This window comes from Bison bison, unplaced genomic scaffold (assembly GCF_000754665.1).
Source record: "Bison bison bison isolate TAMUID 2011002044 unplaced genomic scaffold, Bison_UMD1.0 scf7180017864080, whole genome shotgun sequence".
In the NCBI taxonomy this organism is placed as follows: Eukaryota; Metazoa; Chordata; class Mammalia; order Artiodactyla; family Bovidae; genus Bison; species Bison bison.
The window spans coordinates 5,374,190-5,387,095 of NW_011494652.1; the positions used below are offsets into that span (position 1 = coordinate 5,374,190).

General features: G+C 44.2%; 1 protein-coding gene across 1 annotated transcript in view; it reads right to left on the reverse strand.

Moving 5' to 3' along the window:
* Positions 1 to 12,906, reverse strand: part of PACS1 (phosphofurin acidic cluster sorting protein 1) — a 150,662-nt gene that overhangs the window by 35,527 nt on the left and 102,229 nt on the right. The window contains exon 2 of the mRNA XM_010837764.1: positions 3,972 to 4,059. Within this exon, the coding sequence (XP_010836066.1) occupies positions 3,972 to 4,028 (57 nt within the window). The 5' untranslated portion in view covers positions 4,029 to 4,059. The remainder of the gene's footprint in view (positions 1 to 3,971; positions 4,060 to 12,906) is intronic.

The following is a 12,906-nucleotide window of genomic DNA, read 5'->3' on the forward strand; positions in this document are numbered from 1 at the left end:
ATTAATGAGTCTTAATGTATTAAAGATTAGGTTACTAGTGTTTTAAATGCTTATTTTTTAAATAGAGAAATTCTTGGTGGATTGTTGGGCATTCCCTGGTGGTCCAATGGACGTGTGTGTGTGTCCACATGTATACACCTACATATATAGACACACACACCCACGTATATACATACATATATTATATAATTCTAATCTTCACTTGAAAACTCAAATGTCATTTATTTTACTGGCCAAAAAATATTCTCAGTTGTCTCCCCTCAAAGTGACAGGCTCACATTGTTCATTTTCAAGAAACAATCTTCCAGATTCCTGAGTCTGAGTAACAGTTTGTCTGTAAGCCCTTCTTGCGACACGAACAGTGTACTGTGAAATAGCAGCTACTTCAAGACACAGCTCAGTCGCCAGGCAGCTTCCTCCGTGAAGCAGGAGTGCTGTGTGCACATCTCCATTTCATCACGCAGACTATTCAGAAGGCGTGTGCTCCAGGGCTGAGACAAAATAAATGAACAATTCTTACTGTCCTTCAAGGACATTCTTAAGCAAACCTGGCCTTTCACCTCTTCCTCGCAGTCTGCGATGGTGGACGCACGATGACTGCTGACACGCTGGAAGCCGCCCTGGTGTGAGGGAAGGGCCAGCTGTTTTGTTAGAGGAAACACTGAAACTGCCCACCCTGGCCAGGGGCCATAGCAGCCATTCGCAGGAGTTATTTTAAGACAGGCGGTCCTGGTAAGGAACATGGAACTAACAAGCCAGCACCCACCGGAAGAATTTGCGAAAGGTCAAAAGGAGACACACCAGACTGTATGTCGTACCAACATCCCGGGTCCCCCTCGAGGGCATCCATCTTGGCTGAGCGATGGCATGCACCCCCTGGAAGCACCCTGAGTCAGAATGATTGGCCAGAGACAACCTGGAAACTAATCCCATCACCATAAAACCTGAGGCTGCGACCCACGTGGCAGAGCGGTCCTCCTGGGTTCCCTTTCCCTGTTGCTCTCCGCCCAGGCATCTCTTCCCAATAAAGTCTGCTTTTTCAGCACATGTATCTCCTCGGACAATCCATTTCTGAGTGTTAGACAAGAGCCTGCTCTCGGTCCCTGGAGGAGGTCCCACTTCCTGTAACAGTTTCGTCAACCACTGCTCTTGTAACTTCAGTGCAAATGTCAACATGGTGGAAAGGCCAAGTAAAGTCACAGTACTATCATGAGAACAGTTTTGACCTCCTGTGTCCTGTGAGGGGGTCTTGGGGAGCCCAGGCTCTGCAGACCCTATTTTGAGGACAGCTGCTCTATCAGCAGGTAAAGGTCCTTAAAGGCAGGAGTTTGGGTCTGTTTTGTTCGCTGCTGAATCCCCTGTGCCAAGAACAACGCTTAGCCTGTAACAGGTGCTCCATAAATATTTATTAGATGAATATGTAAATGAATAAATAAGTGACTGGATAAATGAATGTGTTAACATCTGTAATTACTTTCAGCTGCTTGGAAGTCGAGCAAAAAATTTCGGATATTTGTAGTTTTTGGGTATAATTTAAAATTTTACAGAATGTTAAATATTTGATTAGGAAAGAAAAGAAATTATTTCTTTTGGCAAAGGCATTTAACTGCGAGGAAGGCAAAAACAGCAGGGAACTTTCCAAACCACACCAACAGTGTTTGCACTGGAAAGCACTGGCTTTTAGCAAAGGAAATAATTCCTGAAAATTGGAACGCTGCCCGTGACCTAGAAACGAGTGCGAAATTGGGAAAGGAGGAAAAGACACAAGTTTCCACTCGCCCATCATGGCCCCTCACTTGCTTTTTCAATTCATGGTGTCTGGAAACATCTCACAGAATTGGGAGGAATTATCCCTGGTGGCTTAGGTGGTAGGGAATCCACCAGCCAATGCAGGAGACCTGGGTTAAAAATCCCTGGGTCTGGGAAGATCCCCTGGAGAAGGAAATGGCAACTCACTCCAGTATTCTTGCCTGGGAAACCGTATGGACAGAGGAGCCTGGCAGGCTAGAGTTCATGGGGTTGCAAGAGTTGGACACGACTTAGTGACTAAAGGGCTTCCCTGGTGCCTCAGATGGTAAAGAATTTGAAAAGTGAAAGTGAAGTCACTCAGTCGTGTCCGACTCTTTGTGACCCCGTGGACTGTAGCCCACCAGGCTCCTCCGTCCATGGGATTCTCCAGGCAAGAATACTGCAGTGGGTTGCCATTTCTTTCCCCAGGGGATCTTCCCGACCCAGGGATCGAACCCAGGTCTCCTGCATTGCAGGCAGACACTTTAACCTCTGAGCCACCACATTAGATTAAAGAATCTGCCTACAATGCAATAGCTGCTGCCGCTGCTGCTAAGTCACTTCAGTCATGTTCGACTTGGTGCAACCCCATAGATGGTGGCCCACCAGGCTCCCCCATCCCTGGGATTCTCCAGGCAAGAACACTGGAGTGCGTTGCCATTTCCTTCTCCAATGCACAAAAGTGAGTGAAAGTGAAGTCGCTCAGTCGTGTCTGACTCTTAGCGACTCCATGGACTGCAGCCTACCAGGCTCCTCCATGCAATGCAATAGACCCGGGTTCAATTCCTGCATTGGGAAGATCCCCTGGAGAAGGAAATGGCAATGCACTCCAGTATTCTTGCCTGGAGAATTCCATGGACACAGGAGCCTGGCGGGCTACAGCTCATGAGGTTGCAAGAGTCAGATAAGACCTAGTGACTAAAATCACTATGCACGGAGATGAACAGGGAGTTTCAATGTAAGCGACACACAGAAATCACAAGGAGTAATTAAAATGTTTCAAGTGTTTTTTAATGTGTGTTTCATGTAACTGCACCAGGTCTTGGGTGCCGCACTGGGGCTCTTCAGCGGGGGCATGTGGGACTTTGGTTGTGGCAGGTGGGATCCAGCTCCCTGACCTGCACCTCCTGCACTGGGAGTGCAGTCTTAGTGCTACACTGGACCACCAGGGAGTCCCAAAATGTTTCAGGTTTCGAGGACTAAACTAATATAATGTATTTATCTCAGAAGGAGAACTGAGGACTTCAGTGTATGCTTCATGTACTATGAAAATGCTACAGACGTGGGTTTTAATGAAGCCAAAAAACTGCTGCATAACAGGTGAGCCAGTAACCAACATCCTGGTTAGCAGGGAGTGGCCATGCAGCTCACTGTTTCTCCAAGAAACAGAACTCCATGAACCACAAGTACACTGTTCCTAAGCTGGAGAACTCCATCATCTCATGGATCCAGAGGCTCTTCAGACTCTCAGTAAGGTAGAGGGACCGTCATTAAAAAGGCTTCGGTTAAGTAAGGTCCTGTGTTGCAGTTTACCGACCACGCATGTGATGACTCTCTGCTTTCTACTTCTGCCACTTGGAAATCACCTGGCAAAACAGACCCCTTGACCTTTCTGGAGCTCGGTTTCTCCTGAAACTGAAATTCCAGAACGCTTAGAATATGAATCTTGGTGAAATATTTTGGGTCCCTTGGAGATACTGAGTGAGTTCAAGGAATTAAATGTGGGGATTACTCAGAAGACGAAATATCCCAGTAAATTTTAAACTGTCAAGCCTGAAATAATAACCTATAAATATCTTTCACCCTGTGGAAAACCGCCAAAGCTGTCTCCCCAACCCATATATCTGCTTATACCCAGAAATCCCAGGAATAAGACCGAAACCTACACTTGCCATTCTAGTAATTTCTGAATTTCTTGATCTTCATGCTAATCCTGTTAATAGGCAGGGCAGGGAGAGCCACTTTTATCCTTCAGACAAAGAAACTGAGTGCTTTAACTAAGGGGCAGAACTGGGATTCAGTACTATGTGAGCCGGACCGCCTTCCCACAGTTGCATCTTCTTTGCTGAGTGACGGACTCAGCAAAGGATGCTGGTCTCCTACTAGCATCTCTGAAGCCCTGACATGGGCACAAGGTTATCCAGCTTCCGTGGGCCCTGAGCAAACAATCCTGCTCAACTCACCTGCAGCTTCACAGCGATGACCACCGAGTTAAGATCTTTGTCCATTTCTTTTAGCATGACGAGTTTCTTCAGGGTCAAGCTGAACAGCCTAGAAAAATTTAGAGAAAGAAGGTCCAGTCAAAGGCAAGGAACTTATGAGAAAAGAGATACACCTTCTGTTGCGGAAATGCTGCTTTACCTAGAGGAAGAAAGTTAGAATGCTGTTTACTGCGTCCGTCATCAGTAAAAGAGTACTCTTCTTATTTAACCTTTGTACTTGCTCAGTGTCAAAAGGTATATTATTCTATGAACTTCTGTGGATGTCCCTTTATCTCCAGCAAATACCATCATGCCTTTTCACTTCTAATACGTAGGAGCAGTTTCGGTGGGAGGGGCTGGGGGCATCAATGTTTACTTTGCTTGCCCAGCTCCTCCCCCACCTTTCGGTCTAATCACCTGCGACACACACAGACGCAAATCTGTATCAACAAGGAGATGATCCGCACAAACAGAACAGAAGCCTTTTGGCAGGAAACGCTTTCAAAGACCACAGGTTTGATTTCCGCCAAACTTGCATCAAACATGCAGAAACTCTTCAGGGCCATGATGAGGACATGCCCCTTAATTAAAAGCGACAGGGCTGTCCCTCACTCTGGATTCTCAGAATCTCTAGTCTGACTCAACCTTGGCCTCCAAGGCAGGACGACTCTGGACTTCTAGGGGGAGCCGCGAGGGAAACCTCAGATGCTGCTCTCGGCTCCTGGGCTGAGTGGTTCGTGTCCTTTTGCCCTCGTCTCTGCGGGACTGAGAGGCACACAGATGCTGCTGACCCGAGTCAGGTCCTCGGGCCCCCGACGTGGTCCTGCGCTCATATCCCCCTGCCTCCCAGTCCGTCTCATCTTTGTGCTCCCTCCTCACGCTCTAAGCTCCAGTAGCCCTGAAATCACCTCTGTTCCTCTGAGGCCCACACTCGCTCACCTCTGGGCCTTCTACCAAAGGGCAGGGCACAGGACGGCCACTCAGCAAATATTTGTTAATGAAGTTTAACAACTTCCTAACAGGGCCTTTAGGGAAAACCAGGTAAACAAGAATATGTGTTGAAGAGATTCATGAAAAAAAAAGGGGAACAAATTCAGATCAACAGAACTCAATCCACCCTTGCCTCAATAAGATCTGATAACTTCTGAAGGGAGCAAATAAAGCTCTTTCTTTCCTTCTGCTTTGAGTCACAATCAAAATCAACTAAAAGAAAGTCCATCAGGTCTTTTCATACATATTACTTCATCCAGACTTCAAAAACATGACTCCGTCTGTGAGTGTGTATGAAGGGGGTGGGGTGGGTTGGTGGGGATGGTTCATTGCTGTACCCATAGAAGAGGAAACAGATTCTAAACAGTCATGACTCAGCTAAATGCCCACAGCCAGTAAGTGACAGAGCTGTATTCTGAACTCCAGTCTCCTCGTGGTAAGCAATAATATCCCCTAATCCTCAGAACCTGGAAACCTTTTTCATGGCAAAAGGGACTCCGAAGATGGTGTTAAGGATGCTGAGGTGGGGAGGTGATCCTCAATTGTCTGGATGGGTCATTAGTCTTATAAGTCTTTCTAAGGGGGAGGCAGGAAGGCCGAAGTCAAAGAACGAGATGTGACCCCAGAAGCAGAAGTCAGAGTGATGTGTGTTTGGCTCTGAAGATGGAAGCACCCCTGGGGTCGGGGCCATGGAATGTAGGTGGCCTCTAGATGCTGGAAAAGCAAGAAAACCGATGCTCCCTGGAGCCTCCAGAAGAAATGCAGCCATGCCACCACCTTGAATTTGGCCCGGTGAAACCCATTTTGGACTTTTGATCTCCAGAATCATGAAAATAAATGCGGGTTTTGTTCTAAGACACTGTGTCCGTGGTCATTTGTTAGAGCAGCCGTTGGTGCTAATACACTCGTCCCTGAGCCCTCCCTGACACGGCCTGCTCCGTCACCGGCTGGCGCTCCTGCAGTTGTGCTCCTGAAACACACTCAGGTTTGTTAAGCAGGAATCTCTGCAGGTTCACGCTTGCCGCCCGCCCCCTGCCCCATCAAAGACGACCCACAGCATCATTTGTTTCTCCTTCCGCTTTAGACTAGAAATATGCCGGTCCAAAGGAACTCTGAGTCTGCCAACACCCAAGGGATTATTATATTTCACATAGTTGACGATTAAGAAATGTAACTAACTGCACTGTTTAGCTGATTTCCAAGCCTTGCTGGAAAGGAAAGGGAACACAACAAGGAAAGGGAAGGAAAAGGGAAAGGAAGAAGAAAGGATGAACAAAATAGAAGAGACTGGATATTCCCAATTTTGTTCCTCGTCTAAGGCTGCTAATTACGAATGCTTCTGAGAAGTTATGTTTTTGTTTGTTTCAAAGCAGGGGCTTCCCTGGTGGCTCAGATGGTAAAGAATCCACCTGCCAATGCAGGAGACCCAGGTTCCATCCGTGGGTCAGCGAGATATCCTGGAGAAGGGAATGGCAACCTGCTCCAGTATTCTTGCTTGGAGAATTCCATGGACAGAGGAGCCTAGCAGGCTACAGTCCATGGGGTCGCAAAGTCAGACACGACTGAGTGACTAACACTTTCACTTTCAAAGCACCTAAACACGGATTCGCTGGTGCTAAATGAACTCACTGCAAGAAGAGTCGCAGGGCTAAACTGGGAACGTGTGTGTTTCTGCCTCTGCTTGCCATCCTCACTCTCTCACACGTTCCACACGTGAGTGAGCATCTCCTCAACACCAGGCACTGCAGTGGTGGGAGTTGGGAGGATGTGGTCCACAGCCTTGCGAAGACAGCCTGGCAGGGAAGACAACGACACTCCTTGTCCTCAGCAATTTTATGCCTCGTAAGACTCCGGCCCATCTCTCCTTTCACACAACATATAAAATATTGCAGGTAATATGGTGGGATCCTTTTTAGGAAGGAAAAACACACTACAGACCAATAAATAGTTGGTGAATCAATAAACAAACCTGTATGCCACCGCACCTGATGTTAACAAGAAAGCCAAGGATGATTCAGTCCCTTAGGTAACAGAACACTGATTAATAGCAAGACTGGATGTGTTTAGTGTTTGCTCAGAAACCAGACACACCACATATGATTTCCATACTATTGGCAGTGAGTTCAATAGGTCTTTTAGCTGTTTGCTTTTAATGGTATCACTCAAGGGGATGTGGGGACATAAATATATTCCAGTTCTTCAAAGCCTAGGGAAAATGTCTGTAACTCATTAAGCATCTGCATGTGTGCCTGCTCAGTCAGTCGTGTCCAACTCTTTTGTGACCCCACGGACTGTAGCCTGCCAGGCTCCTCTGAACACAGGATTTCCCCCAGCAAGAGTACTGGAGTGGGTTGCCATTTCCTCCTCCAGATCTTCCCCACTTAGGGAATTACACCCATGTCTCCTCCATCTCCCGCATTGGCAGGCAGATTCTTTACCAGTGAGCCACCTGGAAAACCCCCATTCTCATGTAAGTCTTACAATAATTCTAAGATGTGGGTACTATACCCATCGTACAGACAAGGATGTTGAGAAGGATTAAGAAACTTGCCCAAGGTCACACAAGAACGTGGTTGAGCCAAGACACAAACTTAAGTTTATCTTCGTCCAGAAGTCAATTAAAACCAGTACAAGGCACTTATCTGACAATCAGAAGAAATTATTTTAATTACAAGTAAATACTTTCAACATATAACTTAACAGAAAAACTCTGATTTATAAGACACATTTCTCCTTAAATCCACACTCACACAATACTGATTGAAACAGCCCCAGACAGTTCTGAGGATGACTGAGCCTGGCAAGACATTCTGACTGAAGGTGTCTCAACAAATACAAAACTGAGTCAGAGGCTGATGGTAGGGTTTTCTGTTACCCTACGTTTTATTGGTTGGATACGTCTTATGCAGCAAGTCCTTCCTCGATCATATGCCTGCTTTCATCCATTTCTACAGCAGTAAAGATCTGGCTCCTACTCTGTAAGAAAGGCTTTAGGTGAGAGAGACATGTTTTACATTTTAATAGGCTTCTTCTAGCTGTTCTACTAGGGCAGAATGAAAGGAAGAAAAGGAAGAGGGGAAGAGGTTGAGAGAGAGGAAGCGACGACAGAAGTGCAGACTACAGGTGGCAGATGCCTGGAGCCTGGGAGCAGTGGGAGCCCACAGGGGTTTAGATGAGAACATTAGGAAATATGCACAGAAGATGAAGTCAGAGCAACACTGATGGCATAATCTCTGCTTTTGAGCAGTTCTTGAGAGGATGGGGAGTAAGTATACCCAACAGTTCGCCAACAAATGTAACAGTGCCCACATAATACAAGTGCTAAATGACACAAAAGGAGATCATGAGTAACTGAGTGGCGCTTTCGTAAGGATATGTTATCTAAGCCCAAGTAAATTCTCTCCAGAAACTGCTTTCTTTTAGATCCGATTGGACTAAATCTGCAAGAAGAAAGAACAAAGCTTGACAACTAGGTAGCAAAGGGAACAAAAATATATTAAGAATCTTTAAAAACCTTCTAAATTATTCTAGTTTGTGCTCTGCTGTAAGATAAAACAGAAACAGCCTTAAGTGATATCTACAAATGATCCCCAGTCTGCATTTAACAGCTGTTTCAAACTTATTCCCAAGCAAACTAGAACTGGACGGGCTCAGCAGGAGAGAAACAGTCTCATACTCCATCTCAGCCCCCATCTCCTTCCTGACAGGCTATCAGCGAACAGTGCAGTGGCCATATTTTGGACAGAAAAAGGGAGAAGAAAGGAGAAATAAAGATCTGGATGAAACATAACACTGAAAAGCCTGTCTCTGAATCAAACGGACGGTCCTTGTGGGACCAGAGCAGATAAATGCTGGACCAGACGCCAAGTGGCCTGGATTACTCTTGTGTCCCAAGAAATGGCTGTGTCCCATGAGCAAGCCTTGCTTCTCCCCCCTGCAGATCTTTAATCCTAGAATGAGAAGAGCAAGCTCTGCCTATCCCCTCCAACCTGCATTTATCAGGATAAAGAGCACACCGGTAGAAAAAAATTACGGGAAAGCTTTTCCTCTGTGGGACTAACTTTCCATTTCTAAAACTGTCTCCATGTTAACATGGCACCTGCGGAAGTCTGCGTGAGCCTCAATAACCAGAACACAAAAGGCAAATTTCTGAGGAGTGTTTTCTATGGCTTTTGAGGTTACTTGACTATGTAGATACTGAACTCATTATTTTACATGAAATAGCATAATTTTGACTGTGAAACTAAGGCACCGCAACTAGAGAAAAGTCTGTGCACAGCAATGAAGGCGTTATTATTTTAAAATGAGTAACCTTAGGGCTTTCCAGGTGGTCGAGTGGTTAAGAATCTGCCTGCTAATGCAGGGACACGGTTCGATCCTTGCTTCAGGAACTAAGATCTCACACGCCTTGGGGCAACTAAGCCCGGGCACCACAGCTACTGAGTCTGTGCTCTAGAACCCACGAGCTGCAGCTACTGAAGCCCGTGTGCCCTAGAGCCCGTGCCCTGCAACACGAGAAGCCATGGCGGGGAGAAGCTCGCGCACCCCAACCAGAGAGCAGCCCCCACTCACCGCAACTAAAGAAAAGCCTGGGCACAGCAATGAAGACCCAGCACGGCCAAAATAAACACATACCCCAACAAATCTTTAAAAAACAATTAAAGATAAAATGAGCAACCCTAAAGCAGGTTTTTAAAGAGTAAAGCAACTGAATCATCACCCTGAAAGGCACAGTGTGGAAGAGATGGGCTGAAGGAGACTGAGGAGAGGAGATTTTACCATGAACGGATGAGAGAAGAAAAGATTTCCTGTCTCTGTCTGTCTCACAAGAAATCAGATGGCACGAAACACTGTTCAAATGGAGAAACACCAGAGGATGAGGAAAACTTAGACCCAAACAAGAGACAGAATCCAGGAAGGTGCTCCAGGCTATCGGATGTGACTCTGGGGAGCAGAGGACCGTAGGGTTATGAGTAGACCCCTAATTTTCAGCTACTCAGCATATCTTTAGTGTATCAATGCCAATCATTTGCACAAGCCAACAAGATTTACATTGTTTTCCCCTCTTTCTACAAAGTCCTTGATGGGACTCTTTGGATGGGAAAACAGGCCTCGGATGCAGGGTGAGGTGGGGAGGAGGGGCTTTTCTATTAAAGTCAGACTTGAGAATTCTCAGGTCTAGGACTTCCCCAGTGGTCCAGGTGCTAAGACTCCGTGCTCCCAATACAGGGTACCCAGGGTTCGATCCCTGGTCAGGGAACTGGATCATGCATGCCACAATTAAAAGCCCCCACGTGCCACAATTAAGATCCAATATCCACAACTAAAACTTGGTGCAGCCAAATAAATATATAAATACTTTTTGAAAAAGATCAATTGTCCCTCAAAAAAAAAAATTCTCAAGTCTGCAGCTTCTTAGTAATAAAGAAGAGACGTCTATAAACCAGAATTGCTGTGTGGACTAACAAATACGGAAAGCACCTAGCACAGAGCCTGGCACATCAGAAGCGCTCAAAAAGGGTGCGTGCCGTCAGCATCGGACAACACCCAGTCACTTATATTACAGCCCCTCACTGTGACAGCCCCTCAATCCACGTTGTTTCAGTGAGAGAGGCAGAGGGCATGTGTGGGAAGAACAAAAACAAACAAAACCCTCCAGGGTGCAGCCAAAAATAACAGGGGCAAGAACCAATAAAATACACGAAAACAAAAATACACCTTCCATGGAAGGCTCCCAAAGAAGCATGGCTGAGTATTAGGGACTTATTAATACATGTTATCACATTAGTAAGCCTAAAAGAAAAAATACAATTATTTTATTAGATGCTAAAAAGGGATTTGGCAAAATTTAACACGGATTCCTAATTTTTAAAAGACCCTTGGAAAAAGAACAATAGAAAAACACTTCCTAAAAAAACACTTCCTTAACATAAACTTTAAATATATATACTTTTCATATAGTTAGCATCAGGACTGAAGTTGAGACCAGAGCCAGGAACAATATATGGGCCTATCTCTGCTGTTTATATAAAACTGGCCTGAAAAGTTGGGTGAAGTAATCAGAAAAAAATGATATAAAAAGCTGAAAGGAGGAGACAAAGCTATCCCATTTGCAGATGTGTGACTGTGTTCTAGAACTCAAGAGAATGAACCAAAAAGCTAGTGGAGTCATTAAGAAAATATTAAAATAAATACACGAAAATCAAAAGTTTCCTTAATGCAAACACTAACCAATAGTTAAGTATAATTGGAAAGTAAGTAGAGATGCCTGCTGCATTCAAGTAGGAAATGGCTTCCCAATTAACTTCAAAGTGCTTCAGAAAAAAAATGGGACTGAATTTTAATAATTGCTTAATGCAGGAAATTAATATATATGGAGCTGCACTAAACTCTTCTACTTTTCTGTAGGTTTTAAAATTTTCTTCTAGGGAAAAAAGAATAAAGAAGAGGGTGTCACCCAACAGGATATTAATATGTATTCTAAAGCTGAGGTAATGAAAATACCTTGTTGTTGGGAAAAGAATAAACAAAGAGATCAGTGGAAGGGAAAAGAGTCCAAAATCAGGCTGAGTATAGGGAACCGCCCCTTGTGGCCCAGTGGCTATGAACCCGCCTTACAATGCAGGCGACACAGGTTCAATTTCCGGTTGGGGATCTTCATTTCACAGGCTGTGCAGCAACTAAGCCTGAGCACTGCAACTACTCAGCCTGTACACTCCAACTAAGATCAAATAAATAAGTAAATAGATAAATAAACACTAAAACAATTAGGCCAAGTATAAATAAGAATTTACTGTATGTAAGAAATAGATAAATTAATAAACAGCATTAGAAAACTGGCTAGCTATTTGAACAAAAACAATGATGAATCTCCATCTCATTCCTTATTCAAAGTAAATTTCAGATGAATTAAAGATTTAAATAGAAAAAAGAAAGCCATAAAAGTATCAAAAGAAAATACGGACAATTTAAAAAAATAATCTTCTGGTGGGGAAGGGCTTTCTAAGCATCTCACCAAATCAGAACCCACAGAGGAACTGACCGCCACATACAAAATCAAAAACTTCCATAAAGTAAATAATAAAACAGAAATTTAGAAGTATCCAAAGAGATTTAAAGATTTTAACAACTAAAATGAAAAGTATTTATGATATGATAATATGTCAAAAGTTTAATATGCAAAGAATTATTACAAATCAATAGAAAAAAATTTCAAAGTAAAAATTGGCAGAGAACATTAATAGGCAATTCAAAGAAGAAGGAGTGGTGAAAAAAACATAAACAGGTTATTTAATTTTACTATTAATCAGACAAATAAAAATACCAACCATACTGAAAGAATGAGAAAAAGTGACAAGACCCAGGGTTGGGAAATACAGGGAAAAGGCACTCTAACGTACTGAGTGAAAACCACTATTGATTTTCACTTTTAGAGAAGAGTTTCACAATAAGCATTACATTTTTAATATGTATACCTTTCAGAAGAACTGTACAAAAAAGATCTTCATGACCCAGATACCACAATGGTGTGATCACTCACCTAGAGCCAGACATCCTGGAATGTGAAGTCAAGTGGGCCGTAGGAAGCATCACTACAAACAAAGCTAGTGGAGGTGATGGAATTCCAGTTGAGCGCTTTTAAATCCTAAAAGATGATGCCGTGAAAGTGTTGCACTCAATATGCCAGCAAATTTGGAAAACTCAGCAGTGACCACAGGACTGGAAAAGGTCAGTTTTCATTCTAATCCCAAAGAAAGGCAATGCCAAAGAATGCTCAAACTACCGCACAATCGCACTCATCTCACATGCTTGTAAAGTAATGCTCAAAATTCTCCAAGCCAGGCTTCAACAGTACATGAACCATGAACTTCCAGATGTTCAAGCTGGATTTAGAAAAGGCTGAAGAACCAGAGATCAAATTGCCAAC